Source organism: Mustelus asterias, unplaced genomic scaffold (genome assembly GCF_964213995.1).
Source record: "Mustelus asterias unplaced genomic scaffold, sMusAst1.hap1.1 HAP1_SCAFFOLD_4109, whole genome shotgun sequence".
In the NCBI taxonomy this organism is placed as follows: Eukaryota; Metazoa; Chordata; class Chondrichthyes; order Carcharhiniformes; family Triakidae; genus Mustelus; species Mustelus asterias.
In genome coordinates, this window is record NW_027594054.1 from 1 (window position 1) to 20,207 (window position 20,207).

Sequence of the window (20,207 nt, forward strand, 5' to 3'; positions counted from 1 at the left end):
CTGTAGGGTTTCTATGATTCTATCAACACTGCAATGAAGTTACTGTGAAAATCCCCTAGTCGCCACACTCCGGCGCCTGTTTCGGTACACTGGGAGAATTTAGTATGGCCAATGCATCTAACCAGCACATCTTTCAGAGTGTGGGAGGAAACCACAGCACCTGGAGGAAACCCACGCAGACATGGGGAGAACGTGCAGACTCTACACAAAGTGACCTAAGCCGGAAATCGAACCTGGGTACCTGGCGCTGCGACGCAGCAGTGCTAACCACTGTGCTGCCACGGAGAGTCAGTGCAGACTTGATGGGCTAGATGACCTCCAGAGTCTGGCTACACTTCTGTGTGTCCCTGGTGACATTGAGGACATAACAACCAAAATCACCTTCCAGATAATTTGGTAGAGGGATTAAGTTTCGGAGCCAGGAGGTCATGTTGCAGCTGTACAAAACTCTGGTGCGGCCGCACTTGGAGTATTGCGTATAGTTCTGGTCACCGCATTATAGGAAGGATGTGGAAGCATTGGAAAGGGTGCAGAGGAGATTTACTAGGATGTTGCCTGGTATGGTGGGAAGGTCTTATGAGGAAAGGCTAAGGGACTTGAGGTTGTTTTCGTTAGAGAGACGAAGGTTAAGAGGTGACTTAATAGAGGCATACAAGAGGATTAGATAGGGTGGATAGTGAGAGCCTTTTTCCTCGGATGGTGATAGCTAGCACGAGGGGACATAGCTTTAAATTGAGGGGTGATAGATATAGGACAGATGTCAGAGGTAGGTTCTTCACTCAGAGAGTAGTAAGGGCGTGGAATGCCCTGCCTGCAGCAGTAGTGGACTCGCCAACATTAAGGGTATTTAAATGGTCATTGGATAAACATATGGATGATGAATAGTGTAGATTAGAGGGGCTTTAGATTGGTTTCACTGGTCGGTGCAACATGGAGGGCCGAAGGGCCTGTACTGCGCTGTAATGTCCTATGTTCTATGTTAATTCTTCAACTTCTCGCAGTGACTCTAAAGGAGGAAAGAGAACCTGGGTTTACATCATCCAGAACAGTCAGAGTCCAACGGCCCAGCAGTGCTAACCACTGTGCCTCCGTGCCGCCCCACAATGCTTAATTAAATTGTAGATGGTGGACATGTTTGAATATGCAACACCGCCCCCCCCCCCGCCCCCCCCCCCCCCTGCCTGGAGCACGCTGATCCTGATATTGGAATAGTGTAGGTTAGATGGGCTTTAGATTGGTTTCACAGGTCGGCGCAACATCGAGGGCCAAAGGGCCTGTACTGCGCTGTAATGTTCTATGTTCTGCACTGTAGGGTTTCTATGATAAAGAACAGGTGAGAGGCTGGGAATCCTGCAGCAAGCAACTCACCTCCTGACTCCCCAAAACCTGTTCACCATCTACAAGGCACAAGTCAGGAGTGTGATGGAATACGCTCCACTTGCCTGGATGGGTGCAGCTCCAACAACACTCAAGAGGCTCAACACCAGCCAGGACAAAGCAGCCACTTGATTGCTACCCCTTCCACAAACATTCAATCCTTCAACCACTGACGCTGTGTGTACAAGATTCTCTGCTGCAACTCACCAAGGTGCTTCAAAACAGCACCTTCCAAACCAACGTCCACTACTATCTAGAAGGATATGGGCAGCAGATACCTGGGAACGCCCCCACCTCAAGTCACAGACCTTCTCGACTTGGAAACATATCGCCATTCCTTTGCTGTTGCTGGGTCAAAATCCTGGAATTCCCTCCCTAACAGCACTATGGGTGTACCTACACCGCCGGGACTGCAGCGATTCAAGGCAGCAGCTCACCATCACCTTAAGGGACAATTAGGGATGGGCAATAAATGCTGGCCCAGTCAGCAATGCCCACATTCTGTAAATGGAAAAAAAAGATAGTCATAGAGGTTTACAGCATGGAAACAGGCCCTTCGGCCCAACTTGTCCATGCTGCTCTTTTTTTAAAACCCCTAGCTGATCCCAATTGCCCGCATTTGGCCCATATCCCCCTATACCCATCGTATCCATGTAACTATCTAAATGCTTTTTAAAAGACTAGTACCTGCCTCTACTACTACCTCTGGCAGCTTGTTTCAGACACTTACCACCCTGTGTGTGAAAACATTGCCCCTCTGGACACTTTTGTATCTCTCCCCACACCTTAAACCTATGCCCTCTAGTTTTAGACTCCCCTACCTTTGGGAAAAGATATTGACTATCTACCTTGTCTATGCCCCTCATTATTTTATAGACCTCTATAAGGTCACCCCTCAGCCTCCTACACTCCAGAGAAAAAAGTCCCAGTCTATCCAGCCTCTCCTTATAACTCAAACCATCAAGTCCCGGTAGCATCCTAGTAAATCTTTTCTGCACTCTTTCTAGTTTAATAATATCCTTTCTATAATAGGGTGACCAGAACTGTACACAGTATCCCAAGTGTGGCCTTACCAATGTCTTGTACAACTTCAACAAGACGTCCCAACTCCTGTATTCAATGTTCTGACCGATGAAACCAAGCATGCCGAATGCCTTCTTCACCACTCTGTCCACCTGTGACTCCACTTTCAAGGAGCTATGAACATGTACCACTAGATCTCTTTGCTCTGTAACTCTCCCCAACACCCTACCATTAACTGAGTAAGTCCTGCCCTGGTTCAATCTACCAAAATGCATCACCTCGCATTTATCTAAATTAAACTCTGTCTGCCATTCATCAGCCCACTGGCCCAATTGATCAAGATCCCATTGCAATCTGAGATAACCTTCTTCACTGTCCACTATGCCACCAATCTTGGTGTCATCTGTAAACTCACTAACCATGCCCCCTATATTCTCATCCAAATCATTAATATAAATGACAAGTAACAGTGCACCCTGATCCCTGATAATATGGCTGTAATATCGTGGTTCGGATAATGTAGAGCAGCGAATGAAAAATCAAGCAATTTCCCTCACGCGACATGAGAAAGCTTAACGAATGTTTCTACCCGGTTTCGAACCGGGGACCATTCGCGTGTTAGACGCACGTGGTAACCACTACACTACAGAAACCAAAAAGTGTAAGTGCCGTCTCGGGACGGTCTCGAACCACCAACCATTTCGGATAATAGCCAACCACACTAACTAATTGCGCCACAGAGACTGTGACCTTGCACACCGCTGGTCACAGGCTTCCAGTTTGAAAAACAACCCTCTACAACCACCCTCTGGCTTTTGTCATTAAGCCAATTTTGTATCCATTTAGCTACCTCATCTTGGATCCCATGAGATTTAACCTCATGCAACATGGGTGGGAATTGCACCATTGTGAAGACATTTGGAAGATTGAGATCCAAAGGGCTAATCATTACCTTACTGTTACTGTAATCTGCATCTCCCCAGAATATGATGCCAGCTGCTCCAAGGGCTGCCGTCTCTCCGATCGTTGTGATGAGGTCTTGCTATTTAAAAGAGAGACCACAGAATTGAAGATACAAAATTGATATGGCTCCTCCCTGACCATGGGTACATCGATACTGACTCTTCCCAAGGCCTCTTATTTATAGAACAAAGAACAAACAAAAATACAGCACAGGAACAGGCCCTTCGGCCCTCCAAGCCTGCGCCACTCATGTGCCCAACTAGACCATTCTTTTGTATCCCTCTATTCCCAGTCTGTTCATGTGGTTATCTAGATAAGTCTTAAACGATCCCAGCGTGTCCGCCTCAATCACCTTGCTTGGCAGTGCATTCCAGGCCCCACCACCCTCTGTGTAAAATAGTCCCCCTGACATCTGTGTTGAACCTTGCCCCCCTCACCTTGAACCCGTGACCCCTTGTGTTCGTCACCTCCGACCTGGGAAAAAGCTTCCCACTGTTCACTCTATCTATGCCCTTCATAATTTTATACACCTCTATTAGGTCGCCCCTCATCCTCCGTCTTTCCAGGGAGAACAACCCCAGTTTACCCAATCTCTCCTCATAGCTAAGACCCTCCATACCAGGCAACATCCTGGTAAACCTTTTCTAAACTCTCTCCAAAGCCTCCACGTCCTTCTGGTAGTGCGGCGACCAGAACTGGACGCAGTATTCCAAATGTGGCCTAACCATCGTTCTATAAAGCTGCAACATCATATGCCAACTTTATATTCTATGCCCCGTCCAATAAAGGCAAGCATGCCATATGCCTTCTTCACCACCCTCTCCACCTGTGCTGCCACCTTTAAGGATCTGTGGACTTGTACACCCAGGTCCCTCTGTGTGTCTATACTCCTGATGGTTCTGCCATTTATTGTATAGCTCCCCCTTACATTAGATCTACCGAAATGCATCACTTCGCATTTATCTGGATTAAATTCCATCTGCCATTTCTCCACCCAATGTTCCAGCCTATCTATATCCTGCTGTATTCTCTGACAATGTTCATCGCTATCCGCAACTCCAGCAATCTTCGTGTCATCCGCAAACTTACTGATCACACCAGCTACATCTTCCTCCAAATCATTTATATATATCACAAACAGCAGAGCTCCCAGTACAGAGCCCTGTGGAACACCACTAGTCACAGACTTCCAACCGGAAAAAGACCCCTCCACTGCTACCCTCTGTCTTCTATGGCTAAGCCAGTTCTCCATCCATCTAGCCAGCTCACCTTTTATCCCGTGAGATTTAACCTTTTTCAACAGCCTGCCATGAAGGACCTTGTCAAACGCTTTACTAAAATCCATGTAGACGACATTCACGGCCCTTCCCTTGTCACTCGCTTTTGTCACCTCCTCAAAAAACTCAACCAAATTTGTGAGGCATGACCTCCCTCGTACAAAACCATGCTGTCTATCGCTAATGAGATTCTTCAGTTCTAAATGTGCATACATCCTATACCTAAGAATCCTCTCCAACAACTTCCCCACCACGGACGTCAAGCTCACCGGCCTATAATTACCCAGGTTATCCTTCCTACCCTTCTTAAATAACGGGACCACATTTGCTATCCTCCAATCCTCTGGGACCTCACCTGTGTCCAGTGAAGAGACAAAGATTTCTGTTAGAGGCCCAGCAATTTCATCTCTTGCCTCCCTGAGGAGTCTAGGATAGATGCCATCCGGCCCTCGGGATTTGTCTGTCTTAATGTTTCCTAAAAAACATAACACTTCCTCCCTTGTAATTGAGATTTTTTTCTAACGGGTCAACACATCTCTCTGAGACAATACCAGTCAACATGTCCCTCTCCCTTGTGAATACTGATGCAAAGTATTTGTTTAGGATCTCACCTACTTCCTTTGGTTCTAAGCATAATTCCCCTCCTTTGTCCCAGAGAGGTCCGATTCTTTCCCTAACAACCCTCTTGTTCCTAACGTATGTATAAAATGCCTTAGGATTCTCCTTAATCCTGTCTGCCAAGGACATTTCATGACCCCTTTTTACCCTTCTAACTCCCTGTTTGAGTTCTTTTCTACTTTCTCTGTATTCCTCCAGTGTTCCATCTGTTTTTAGCTGCCTGGACCTCATGTATGCCTCTTTTTTCTTTTTGATTAGACCCACAATTTCACTGGTTATCCACAGCTCCCGAATCCTACCTTTCCTATCCTTCCTCTCTACAGGCACATGCCTGTCCTGCAGCCCTATCAACTGCTCCTTAAAAGACTCCCACATGCCAAATGTGGATTTACCCTCGAACAGCCTCTCCCAATCAACAGCCATCAAATCCTGCCTAATCCGGCTGTAGTTAGCCTTCCCCCAATTCAGCACCTTACCCATAGGACAACACTCATCTTTTTCCATTATTATCCTAAAGTTTACAGAATTGTGGTCACTATTTGCCACATGTTCCCCTACTGCAACTTTGATGACCTGACCAGGCTCATTCCCCAGTACTAGGTCCAGTATAGCCCCCTCTCTAGTTGGACTAGAGAGGGGGCCCTTACTCGGCCTGTATCCCTCTAGTCCCTCCCTATTCATGGACCCATCCAGATGCCTCTTAAATGTTGCTAATGTGCCTGCTTTCACTACCTCCTCTGGCAGCGTGTTCCAGGCTCCCACCACTCTCTGCATGCAAAACTTTCCCCGCACAACTCCCTTAAACTCTCCCCCTCTCATCTTGAACCTGTGCTCCCTTGTAATTGACACTTCCACCCTGGGAAAAAGCCTCTTGACTATCCACCTTGTTTATGCCGCTCATCATTTTGCAACCTCTATCAGGTCTCCCCTCAGCCTCCGTCTTTCCAGTGAAAACAATCCTAGTTTATTTAACCTCTCCTCACAGTCAACACCCTCGAGACCAGGGAGCATCCTGGTGAACCTTCTTTACACTCTCTCCAAAGCTTCCACATACTTCTGATAGTGTGGTGACCAGAACCGCATGCAATACTCCAAATTCAGCCTAACCAAGGTTTTATATAGCTGCAACATTATTTCCCAACTCCTGTATTCAATGTCCCAGCCAATGAAGGCAAGCAGGCCATATGCCTTATTAAATCACCTTGGCCACCTGTGTTGCCACTTTTAGGGAACTGTGGACCTTCACGCCCAGATCCCTCTGTAATGTTAATGTTCCTAAGGGTTCTGCCATTTACAGTATAATTCACACCTAAAGTTGATCCTCCAAAATGCATCACCTCACATTTGTCTGGATTAAATTCCATCTGCCATTTTGCCCAAATCTTCAACCTATCTATTCCTGTTGTATCCTCTGACAATCCCCGGCACTATCAGCAACTCCACCAATCTTCGTGTCATCCGCAAATTTACTAATCAGACCACCCACATTTTCCTCCAGATTATTTATATATATACACTACAAACATCAGAGGTCCCAGCACTGACCCCTGCTCAAACTTGAATGTATTTGCAAACTATTTGAGTGTGCAGACACCAGGCAGCGCACTCACTGATATTCAGTGAGGTTTGAGGACTGACTGAATCTTTTTCCACAGTGAGAGTTACTGAACAGCCTCAGAGTCCAGCTGTATCAGCAGGGCAACAAGCACAAGAGTGCACAAGGCAGGGAGATCGAGAGGGCAGGACAGAGAGAGCACAAGGGAGTAAGAGTGTGAATGAAAGAGAGTAGGAGAACACGTGACTGACTGACTGACAGGCTGAGAGTGTGCTTGAAAGGTGGGGGAGGAGAGAGAGTCTGGGATACAGAGCACAATAGTGAGACTTGGAGACTAACAGTTTCCAAGTGGAGGTCAGAGAGAGAATAAGAGTGATTGGAAATGTGACAGATGGAATTCAGATACGAGGCCTGCCTCTGTGGATCTGTGAAAGATAAATCAGAAACCCTTCTTAATGGAGGGAAACAAGGAACTGTGGTGTAGGAAAGTGATTTGGGTTCTCACGTGCAAGCTGGTGTACAGGTACTGAAAATAATCCAACAAGCCAATGGAATAGAACATAGAACAGTGCAGCACAGAACAGGCCCTTCGGCTCACAATGTTGTGCCGAGCTTTATCTGAAACCAAGATCAAGCTATCCCACTCCCTATCATCCAGGTGTGCTCCATGTGCCTGTCCAATAACCGCTTAAATGTTCCTAAAGTGTCTGACTCCACTATCACTGCAGGCAGTCCATTCCACACCCCAACCACTCTCTGCGTAAAGGACCTACCTCTGATACCCTTCCTATATCTCCCACCATGAACCCTATCGTTATGCCCCCTTGTAATAGCTCCATCCACCCGAGGAAATAGTCTTTCAACGTTCACTCTATCTATCCTCTTCATCATTTTATAAACCTCTATTAAGTCTCCCCTCAGCCTCCTCCGCTCCAGAGAGAACAGCCCTAGCTCCCTCAACCTTTCCTCATAAGACCTACCCTCCAAACCAGACAGCATCCTGGTAAATCTCCTCTGCACGCTTTCCAGCGCTTCCACATCCTTCTTATAGTGAGGTGACCAGAACTGCACACAATATTCCAAATGTGGTCTCACCAAGGTCCTGTACAGTTGCAGCATAGCCCCACGGCTCTTAAACTCCAACCCCCTGTTAATAAAAGCTAACACACTATAGGCCTTCTTCACAGCTCTATCCACTTGAGTGGCAACCTTTAGAGATCTGTGGATATGGACCCCAAGATCTCTCTGTTCCTCCATAGTCTTCAGAACCCTACCTTTGACCCTGTAATCCACATTTAAATTAGTCCTACCAAAATGAATCACCTCACATTTATCAGGGTTAAACTCCATTTGCCATTTTTCAGCCCAGCTTTGCATCCTCAGGAGTATAGAAACACAGAGGGACCTAGGTGTGCAAGTCCACAAATCCTTGAAGGTGGCAACACAGGTGGAGAAGGTGGTGAAGAAGGCATATAAGAACATAAGAACATAAGAAATAGGAGCAGGAGTAGGCCATCTAGCCCCTCGAGCCTGCCCCGCCATTCAATAAGATCATGGCTGATCTGACGTGGATCAGTACCACTTACCCGCCTGATCCCCATAACCCTTAATTCCCTTACCGATCAGGAATCCATCCATCCGCGCTTTAAACATATTCAGCGAGGTAGCCTCCACCACCTCAGTGGGCAGAGAATTCCAGAGATTCACCACCCTCTGGGAGAAGAAGTTCCTCCTCAACTCTGTCTTAAACCGACCCCCCTTTATTTTGAGGCTGTGTCCTCTAGTTTTAACTTCCTTACTAAGTGGAAAGAATCTCTCCGCCTCCACCCTATCCAGCCCCCGCATTATCTTATAAGTCTCCATAAGATCCCCCCTCATCCTTCTAAACTCCAACGAGTACAAACCCAATCTCCTCAGCCTCTCCTCATAATCCAAACCCCTCATCTCCGGTATCAACCTGGTGAACCTTCTCTGCACTCCCTCCAATGCCAATATATCCTTCCTCATATAAGGGGACCAATACTGCACACAGTATTCCAGCTGCGGCCTCACCAATGCCCTGTACAGGTGCATCAAGACATCCCTGCTTTTATATTCTATGCCCTTCGCAATATAGGCCAACATCCCATTTGCCTTCTTGATCACCTGTTGTACCTGCAGACTGGGCTTTTGCGTCTCATGCACAAGGACCCCCAGGTCCCTTTGCACGGTAGCATGTTTTAATTTGTTTCCATTGAGATAGTAATCCCATTTGTTATTATTTCCTCCAAAGTGTATAACCTCGCATTTCTCAATGTTATACTCCATTTGCCATATCCTCGCCCACTCACTCAGCCTGCCCAAATCTCTCTGCAGATCTTCTCCGTCCTCCACACGATTCACTTTTCCACTTATCTTTGTGTCGTCTGCAAACTTCGTTACCCTACACTCCGTCCCCTCCTCCAGATCATCTATATAAATGGTAAACAGTTGCGGCCCGAGTACCGATCCCTGCGGCACGCCACTAGTTACCTTCCTCCAACCGGAAAAACACCCATTTACCATACCCATATGGTATGCTTGCCTTTATAGGACGGGGTATAGAGTATAAAAGCTGGAGTCTGATGATGCAGCTGTATAGAACGCTGGTTAGGCCACATTTGGAGTACTGCGTCCAGTTCTGGTCGCCACACTACCAGAAGGACGTGGAGGCGTTAGAGAGAGTGCAGAGAAGGTTTACCAGGATGTTGCCTGGTATGGAGGGTCTTAGCTATGAGGAGAGATTGGGTAGACTGGGGTTGTTCTCCTTGGAAAGACGGAGAATGAGGGGAGATCTAATAGAGGTGTACAAGATTATGAAGGGTATAGATAGGGTGAACAGTGGGAAGCTTTTTCCCAGGTCGGAGGTGACGATCACGAGAGGTCACGGGCTCAAGCTGAGAGGGGCGAAGTATAACTCAGATATCAGAGGGACGTTTTTTACACAGAGGGTGGTGGGGGCCTGGAATGCGCTGCCAAGTAGGGTGGTGGAGGCAGGCACGCTGACATCGTTTAAGACTTACCTGGATAGTCACATGAGCAGCCTGGGAATGGAGGGATACAAACGATTGGTCTAGTTGGACCAAGGAGCGGCACAGGCTTGGAGGGCCGAAGGGCCTGTTTCCTGTGCTGTACTGTTCTTTGTTCTTTGTCCTATCTATGTCTCTTTGCAGCCTACAACAGCCCTCCACCTCATCCACTACTCCACCAATCTTGGTGTCATCAGCAAATTTACTGATCCACCCTTCAGCCCCCTCCTCTAAGTCATTAATAAAAATCACAAAGAGCAGAGGACCAAGCACTGATCCCTGTGGCACTCCGCTGGTAACCTGCCTCCAGTCCGAAAATTTTCCAATGTTGACCTTTCTCCCAGGGGCCTGGAATTTAAAGGGGAGGAACTGATGCTTCAGTTCCACAGAGACTTGGGCTCCATCTGGAGTACCCGAGTTCAGCTCCGCGCCTTGGAGTGGAAGCAGCACAAACTTCTAGGAATTAGCCGGGGATAAGGGGGTTAGGAAATAAGGACTGGTTGTATTTGAGAAGGGAAGGCTGATTTTATTCGCATTCTTCCATAGGATTTGTTGCCATTGAACTGAGTGGTTTGCTCGGCCATAAGACATAGGAGCAGAATTAGGCCACTCAGCCCATCAAGTCTGCGTCGCCATTCAATCATGGCTGATATTTTTTACATCCCCATTCTCCTGCCTTTCCCCCATAACCCCTGATCCCTTATTAATCAAGAACCTATCTATCTCAAAGACACTCAATGACCCGGCTTCCACAACCTTCTGCGGCAAAGAGTTTCACAGATTCACTACTCTCTGGCTGAAGAAATTCCTCCTCTTCTCTGTTTTAAAGGATCGTTTCTTTAGCCTGAGGTTGTGCCCTCTGGTTTTAGCTTTTCCTATTAGTGCAAACATCCTCTCTATGTCCACTCTATCCAGGACAGTATCCTGTAAGTTTCAATAAGATCCCCCCAATCCTTCTAAATTCCAACGAGTATAGACCCAGAGTCCAAATTTGGCATGTCAGCTACGACTCTCACCAACTTTTCCAGATGCACCATAGAAAGCATTCTTTCTGGCTGTATCAGAGCTTGGTCTGGGCTCCTGCTCTGCCCAAAACCACAAGGAACTACAAAAGGTTGTGAAATGTAGCCCAATCCATAACGCAAGCTAGCCTCCCATCCATTGACACCTGCTGCCTCGACAAAGCAGCCAGCATAATTAAGGACCCCACGCACCCCAGACATTCTCTCTTCCACCTTCATCCATCAGGAAAAAGATACAAAAGTCTGAGGTCACGTACCAACCGACTCCAGAACAGCTTCTTCCCTGCTGCTGTCAGACATTTGAATGAACCTACCTTGCATTAAGTTGATGTTTCTCTACACCCTAGCTATGACAGTAACACTACATTCTGCACTCTCTCCTTTCCTTCTCTATGAATGGTATGCTTTGTCCATACAGCGTGCAAGAAACAATACTTTTCACTGTATGCTAATACATGTGACAATAATAAATCAAATCAAATCAAATTTACAACCGTTTCTCATATGACAAGCTCTTCATTCCAGGGATCATTCTTGTGAACCTCCTCTGGACCCTTTCCAAGGCTAGCACATCCTTCCTTAGATTTGGAGCCCCCAAAACTGCTCACAATACTCCAAATGGTGTCTGACCAGAGCCTTATACAGCCTCAGAAGTACATCCCTGTTCTTGTATTCTGGCCCTCTCAACATGAATGCTAACATTGCATTTGCCTTCCTAACTGCTGACTGAACCTGCACGTTAACCGTAAGAGAATCTTGAACAATGACTCCCAAGTCCCTTTGTGTTTCTGATTTCCTAAGCATTTCACCATTTAGAAAAGTCTACGCCTCCATTCCGCCTTGCAAAGTGCAGAACCTCACACTTTTCCACATTGTATTCCATCTGCCACTTTACCCATTCTCCTAACCTGTCCAAGTCCTTCTGTAGCCACCCTGCTTCCTCAATACTACCTGTCCCTCGACATATCTTTGCATCATCTGCAAACTTAGCAACAGCACCTTTAGTTCCTTCCTCCAAATCGTTAATGTATATTGTGAAAAGTTGTGGTCCCAGCACCGACCCCTGAGGCACATCACCGGCTGCCATCCTGAGAAAGACCCCTTTATCCCCACTCTGCCTTCTGCCAATCAGCCAATCCTCTAGCCATGCCAGATCTTACCTTTAACACCATGGGCTCTTAACTTATTTAACATCCCATCCGGGTCCGGATGGGATGTACCCCAGGTTACTGTGGGAGGCGAGGGAAGAGATTGCAGAGCCTCTGGTGATGATCTTTGCGTCGTTGATGGAGACGGGGGAGGTGGCGGAGGATTGGAGGATTGCGGATGTGGTTCCTATTTTCAAGAAGGGGAATAGGGATAGCCCAGGAAATTACCGACCGGTGAGTCTAACCTCAGTGGTTGGTAAGCTGATGGAGAAGATCCTGAGGGACAGGATTTATGAGCATTTAGAGAGGTTTAGTATGCTCAAGAATACTCAGCATGGCTTTGTCAAAGGCAGATTGTGCCTTATGAGCCTGGTGGAGTTCTTCGAAAATGTGACTAAACACATTGACGAAGGGAAAGTGGTTGATGTGGTTTATATGGATTTTAGCAAGGCGTTCGATAAGGTCCCGCATGCGAGGCTTCTAGAAAAAGTGAGAGGGCATGGGATCCAAGGGGCTGCTGCCCTGTAGATCCAGAACTGGCTTGCCCAAAGGAGACAGAGAGTGGGTATAGATGGGTCTTTTTCTAAATGGAGGTTGGTCACCAGTGGTGTGCCCCAGGGATCTGTTCTGGGACCCTTGCTGTTTGTCATTTTCATAAATGACCTGGATGAGGAAGTGGAGAGATGGGTTGGTAAGTTTGCCGACGACACAAAGGTTGGTGGGATTGTGGATAGTCTGGAGGGATGTCAGAAGTTACAGGAGGACATAGATAGGATGCAAGACTGGGCGGAGAAGTGGCAGATGGACTTCAACCCAGATAAATGCGTAGTGGTCCATTTTGGTAGATCAAATGGGATGAAGGAGTACAATATAAAGGGAAAGACTCTTAGTACTGTAGAGGATCAGAGGGACCTTGGGGTCCGGGTCCATAGGACTCTAAAATCGGCCCCGCAGGTGGAGGAGGTTGTTAAGAAGGCGTATGGTGTGCTGGCCTTTATCAATCAAGGGATTGAGTTTAGGAGTCCGGGGATAATGATGCAGCTATATAAGACCCTCATCAGACCCCACTTGGAGTACTGTGCTCAGTTCTGGTCACCTCATTACAGGAAGGATGTGGAAAAGATTGAAAGGGTGCAGAGGAGATTTACAAGGATGTTGCCTGGATTGAGTGGCATGCCTTATGAGGCTAGGCTGAGGGAGCTCGGTCTTTTCTCCTTGGAGAGACGTAGGATGAGAGGAGACCTAATAGAGGTATACAAGATGTTGAGAGGCATAGATCGGATGGACTCTCAGCGGCTTTTTCCCAGGGTGGAAATGGCTGCTACGAGAGGACACAGGTTTAAGGTGCTGGGGGGTAGGTACAGGGGAAATGTTAGGGGGAAGTTTTTCACACAGAGGATGGTGGGCGAGTGGAATTGGCTGCTGTCAGTGGTGGTGGAGGCAAACTCAATAGGGTCTTTTAAGAGACTCCTGGATGAGTACATGGGACTTAATAGGATGGAGGGTTATAGGTAGGCCTAAAAGGTAGGGATATGTTCGGCACAACTTGTGGGGCCGAAGGGCCTGTTTTGTGCTCTGGTTTTTCTATGTTTCTATTTTTCTTAACAGTCTCCTATTCGGCACCTTGTCGAAGGCCTTCTGGAAATAGAAATAAGTCACATCCACTGGTTCTCCTTTATCTAACTTCCTCATTACCGCCTCAGATTTGTCAGACATGACCTCCCCTTGATGAAGCCGTGCTGACTCAGTCCTATTTTATCATGGACTTCCAAGTACTCTGCAATCTCATCTTTAATAATGGACTCTAAAATCTTGCCAATGACCGAAGTCGGGCTAACTGGCCTATAATTTCCCATCTGCTTCCTCCCTCCCTTCTTAAATGAACCACATTGCTCTGGGTCTGGAGTCACATGTACAGCCAGACCGGGTAAGAATGGCGGATTTCCCTCCCTGAAGGACATTAGTGAAGCAGATGGGTTTTTAATGAGAGTTTTATGGGGGTGTTTGATGGGGATCGTACAGAGGGAGATTTACTCTATACCTAGCTGCAGAATACTGGCGATTGACATTGTGCTGAAGCTGAATATTTCTTCTTTGGGAAGAGTTTGCGTACCTGGGTTAGCAGGTCGACAGTGTAAGTGTAAGTGGGTCGTGAATAGACAAACACAGGCAGGGAGAAATTGGTGCTGTGAAGTTCGGACACTCTCAGTGCCTCCTTGATCCGGAATCGGACAAACTTTGTGGCGCTCTTGGAGGAACGCAGCATGGAGTCCAGGTAAATGGAAGGGAAAATGGCCGTGCTGTTAGTCCATAGCCACCTGAGCAAGTCATTGCGAGATACCTCCACGTCAGGGCAACGACCAGTATAGTTGGCCATGTTGTTCTTATAGTCATGGTTGTAGCAGTCTGGGAACAAATAGAAACCCCACATGCTGTGTGGCCGTGAGTTCCTCGCCCTTCGTAGTGTCTCCACCATGAACATTTGGGCTGACTGCTCAAACTCAAACTGTGCCTCCCTGTTGAGGTCACTCTCACTCCAGTCTGAGTGTTTTTCGGACACTAGGTGTCGAGAATTGTCCCGGTAAATCTGTTTGTCCTTCCAGTTTCGTATCCAGAGGGGTCTCCATTCCTCCCAGTCGATCACTGCCAGACCTCTGGTGGTCCAGGACCGCATGTAACGCTCAATGTCCGACTCCATTGCAGACAGATGCTGTAGGAGACTGCTGTTCTGTGGCACACCCCCATTGACAGCCTGATGCCCGTGGTAGTAAGGGTATTTGCCCAGCCTCTCCTTGTAGAAGATAGTTAGATTTTGGTTATAAAAGCCTTCATTTGGAGATGAAATGATGTCAAACATGTTGAGGTTTAGATTGACTGAATGTCGGATACAGTCCTGAGTTGGCGCATTCCACACTGTGACAAAAGGCTTGTTCCCAAATCGGGAGCTTTGCTTCAGCTGAGTTTGACTTTTTGACACCAGGAGGGTCAGAATACAAGCCAGTGCCCTGACAACAGCGATGGTTCTTTGGCCCATGGCTTCACGGCCTCACAATCACACACCCTCCTGCTTCTGGAGAAACTGTGGTTCCAGTTTAACCCCCACTCCAGATTCTGCAAAATAGAACATCAACACCAGTCAGAAACATCAGACTGAAAATCCTCCACAACCTCACACCAGAGTGCGATACACTGTCAGAAACAACCAGTTCCCCCCTCACACTCCTCCCCATTTCACAGCCCCGACCACTTCTCACACATTCCCCAGAGTCCCCCACACGCTGACTCTCACTGGGGTACGGGTCCCACACACACTGACTCTCACTGGGGTACGGGTCCCACACACACTGACTCTCACTGGGGTACGGGTTCCACACACACTGACTCTCACTGGGGTACGGGTTCCACACACACTGACTCTCACTGGGGTACGGGTCCCACACACACTGACTCTCACTGGGGTACGGGTCCCACACACACTGACTCTCACTGGGGTACGGGTCCCACACACACTGACTCTCACTGGGGTATGGGTCCCACACACACACTGACTGTCACTGGGGTACGGGTCCCACACACACTGACTCTCACTGGGGTACGGGTCCCACACACACTGACTCTCACTGGGGTACGGGTCCCACACACACTGACTCTCACTGGGGTACGGGTCCCACACACACTGACTCTCACTGGGGTATGGGTCCCACACACACACTGACTGTCACTGGGGTACGGGTCCCACACACACTGACTCTCACTGGGGTACGGGTTTCACACACACTGACTCTCACTGGGGTACGGGTCCCACACACACTGACTCTCACTGGGGTACGGGTTCCACACACACTGACTCTCACTGGGGTACGGGTCCCACACACACTGACTCTCACTGGGGTACGGGTTCCACACACACTGACTCTCACTGGGGTACGGGTCCCACACACACTGACTCTCACTGGGGTACGGGTTCCACACACACTGACTGTCACTGGGGTACAGGTTCCCCACACACTGACTCTCACTGGGGTATGGGTCCCACACATTCCCCAGAGTCCCCAGACTCTCACACATTCCCCAGAGTCCCCCACACGCTGACTCTCACTGGGGTACGGGTCCCACACACACTGACTCTCACTGGGGTACGGGTCCCACACACACTGACTCTCACTGGGGTACGGATCCCACACACACTGACTCTCACTGGGGTACGGGTCCCACACACACTGACTCTCACTGGGGTACGGGTCCCACACACACTGACTCTCACTGGGGTACGGGTCCCACACACACTGACTCTCACTGGGGTACGGGTCCCACACACACTGACTCTCACTGGGGTACGGGTCCCACACACACTGACTCTCACTGGGGTATGGGTCCCACACACACACTGACTGTCACTGGGGTATGGATCCCACACACACTGACTGTCACTGGGGTACGGGTCCCACACACACTGACTCTCACTGGGGTACGGGTTCCACACACACTGACTCTCACTGGGGTACGGGTCCCACACACACTGACTCTCACTGGGGTACGGGTTCCACACACACTGACTCTCACTGGGGTACGGGTCCCACACACACTGACTCTCACTGGGGTACGGGTTCCACACACACTGACTCTCACTGGGGTACGGGTCCCACACACACTGACTCTCACTGGGGTACGGGTTCCACACACACTGACTGTCACTGGGGTACAGGTTCCCCACACACTGACTCTCACTGGGGTATGGGTCCCACACATTCCCCAGAGTCCCCAGACTCTCACACATTCCCCAGAGTCCCCCACACGCTGACTCTCACTGGGGTACGGGTCCCACACACACTGACTCTCACTGGGGTACGGGTCCCACACACACTGACTCTCACTGGGGTACGGATCCCACACACACTGACTCTCACTGGGGTACGGGTCCCACACACACTGACTCTCACTGGGGTACGGGTTCCACACACACTGACTGTCACTGGGGTACGGGTTCCCCACACACTGACTCTCACTGGGGTACAGGTTCCCCACACACTGACTCTCACTGGGGTACAGGTTCCCCACACACTGACTCTCACTGGGGTACAGGTTCCCCACACACTGACTCTCACTGGGGTATGGGTCCCACACACACTGACTCTCACTGGGGTACAGGTTCCCCACACACTGACTCTCACTGGGGTACGGGTCCCACACACACTGACTCTCACTGGGGTACAGGTTCCACACACACTGACTCTCACTGGGGTACGGGTCCCACACACACTGACTCTCACTGGGGTACGGGTTCCACACACACTGACTCTCACTGGGGTACGGGTTCCACACACACTGACTCTCACTGGGGTACGGGTTCCCCACACACTGACTCTCATTGGGGTACGGATCCCACACACACTGACTCTCAGTTCCATCTTCCAATTGCTCAAGAAATGAAACGTTCATTTTTTTAAACATTCACTTAGGGAATGTGGGCTTCACTCTGGGCCGGTATTTGTTGCCCAGGTCTAATTGCCCTTGAACTGAGTGGTTATCAGTCATTTCAGAGGGCATTTGAGAATCAACCGCATTGCTGTGACTCTGGAATCACATTTAGGCCAGACTGGGTAAGGACGGCAGATTTCCTTCTCTGAAGGACAATAGTGAACCTGATGGGTTTTAATTATGAATGATTTCAGACAGTTTGTTCAAAAATATTTAGCTGTGAATTAATGTTATTGATTTTCACCTTCGAGGGCAATTAGGGATGGGCAATAAGAGTGGATCAAAGACTACAGCAAATAACTCACCTCCTTTCTAAGCTTTTTAAGATCTACAAGGCACAATTCAGGAGTCTGGATGTGTGCAGTTCTAACAATACCCAAAAAGCTCGACACCTTCCAGGAGGGATTGCTACCCCTTCCACAAACATCCTAACCCTCCACCACCGACAAACAGCGACAACCGTGTACACCATTTATAAAATGCACTGCAGGAATTCACCAAGGTTCCTTCGGCAGCACCTTGCAAACCCATGACCACAACCTTGGGGCGGCACGGCTTCACAGCTCCAGGGACCTGGGTTCGATTCCCGGCTTGGGTCACTGTCTGTGTGGAGTTTGCACATTCTTCCCGTGTCTGCGTGGGTTTCCTCCGGGTGCTCCGGTTTCCTCCCACACTCCAAAGATGTGTGGGTTAGGTTGATTGGCCATGCTAAATTGCTTCTTAATGTCCTGGGATGTGTAGGTTAGAGGGATTAGCGGGTAAATATGTAGGGAAACGGGGGTAGGGCCTGGGTGGGATTGTTGTCGGTGCAGACTCGATGGGCCGAATGGCCTCTTTCTGCACTGTAGGGTTTCTATGGTTTCTCGAAGGGCAAGGGCAGCAGATACAAGGGAATACCACCTGGAGGTTCCCCTCCCAGTCACTCACCATCCTGAGTTGGAAATATACCCCTGTTCCTTCACAGTTGCTGTGTCAAAATCCTTGAACTCCCTCCCTAACAGCACTGTGGGTGTACCTACACCTCAGGGACTGCATTGGTTCAAGGCAGCAACTCACATACACCTTCTGAAGGGTAATTAGGCCTCGCCAGCGACACCCACATTCCATGAATGAATAAAAATAAATAAATGCCAGCAACGCCCACAGTCCCAGAAAGAATATAAAGTCTGCTCTGCCTGTACGGAGACGTCTGTGGGAGACAGGAAAAATATCAATGGTACAAACAAGTTACCAACCTTCCCCACTTCCCGCTGTTTCCCCTTTGTGCCTGTTCTGAGTCTCCCTAACCCCAATTCCCACCCCTTTCCCAGCTGGAAAACCCCCAACATCCCTCAATTAGGCTTCAGGAAACGGGAGCCAAGTGTCACAATCAGAGCAGAACGGTGAAGATTTGCTATCTTTGGTTTGAGATTTTCTCTTCCTGCCTTTGAACATTAATTGTCAACAAATTTATTCTACATACCAATCAGCACTGCTTTAATCTTCCCAGTAAGAAGTCTCACAACACCAGGTTAAAGTCCAACAGGTTTATATGATAGCACAAGCCACTAGCTTTCGGAGCGCTTGTTGCCCCTTCATCAGGTGAGTGGGAGTTCTGTTTACAAACAGGGCATATAAAGACACAAACTCAATTTATAAAATAATGGCTGGAATGCGAGTCTTTACAGGTAATCAAGAGTTAAAGGTACAGACAATGTGAGTGGAGAGAGGGTTAAGCACAGGTTAAAGAGATGTGTATTGTCTCCAGCCAGGATAGCTAGTGAGATTTTGCAAGCCCAGGCAAGTCGTGGGGGTTACAGATAGTGTGACATGAACCCAAGATCCCGGTCGAGGCCGTCCTCATGTGTGCGGAACTTGGCTCAGTCTCTGCACAGCGAGGCTTAATCTTCCCAGACAGACATGTCTGTACAGCCCACTCCACACGCCCCTTCTCCCCCACCCTCACACACCCTCTATCCGCCAGGACTGGAATGTAAACTGAGAGATAACTGAGTGGAGGATTCAGACGTGACTGTGGCAGAATTCTCCCAGTTATTGTTCAGGGCTAAGAGCAGAGCACAAACACAACTCGTCAGAAAAGACTTGTGGAGTTGGTGAAACAATGGAGAGCGAGAGTTGCAAACAGCTGTTCACTTACTCTCAGCAAGGTAACCTCGCACAAGCTTGCACACTGATCACAAGAACCCAGTTCGATACTAAAACAGTTTCATCCGTCACAACAAACTGTGACCAGGGCCATTTCTCAAGGCTAGAAACTTGAAACTGGAGGTTTGACTGGAAGAGGATAGGAATCCAGCTCCTCAGACCCTACCTCCAGCAGACTCCCTTCCCTCTCCCTCCACCTATCCCCCCACTCCCTCTGCAGCCCCCACCTCAAAAAACCTCCCAAATTCTGGACCTCCCTCTACCCTCCCTGGGTACCCACTCACTGCAATAAATTCATTTTATAATCTGGCCTGCTCCACCGTATTGTGTGATGTGTGAGTGTGTTTGTTCAGGGCGAGGGAACACGACATACAAACACAGGGTCACACTAAGCCCGTGAAAGGTGCCTGATGCACTTTGACCTGATTTCTACATTTCAAAGAAATTCTACGTTTCAGATCACAGGCTGGAAGGAAGACAACGGTTCTGCAGCAGCTTGTATCTGAGTGCTGAACTCTCTTGTCGGGGTAGGGGGGGGTGTGCTAAACCCCAGA

General features: G+C 48.6%; 1 protein-coding gene across 1 annotated transcript; it reads right to left on the reverse strand.

The window, feature by feature from the left end:
• Nucleotides 1–307: 307 nt before the first annotated feature.
• On the reverse strand, nt 308–19,799 carry hyal2a (hyaluronidase 2a). Its single transcript, XM_078208628.1, has 5 exons — nt 18,971–19,799; nt 14,144–15,141; nt 3,353–3,442; nt 981–1,006; nt 308–389 (listed from the first exon to the last, which is right to left on the reverse strand). The coding sequence occupies exons 2-5, from the start codon at nt 15,062–15,064 to the stop codon at nt 308–310; spliced, it is 1,119 nt and encodes a 372-aa protein (XP_078064754.1). The 5' UTR covers nt 15,065–15,141; nt 18,971–19,799.
• Nucleotides 19,800–20,207: the final 408 nt, after the last annotated feature.

Coding starts and splice junctions, on each gene's coding strand:
- hyal2a (XM_078208628.1), bottom strand. CDS start 15,064: ATGGGCCAAAGAACCATCGCTGTTGTCAGGGCACTGGCTTGTATTCTG. Junction 3,443..14,143: donor CTGTCGACCTGCTAACCCAG/GTACGCAAACTC, acceptor TCTTTTAAATAG/CAAGACCTCATCACAACGAT. Junction 1,007..3,352: donor CAGATTACAGTAACAGTAAG/GTAATGATTAGC, acceptor TTCCTCCTTTAG/AGTCACTGCGAGAAGTTGAA.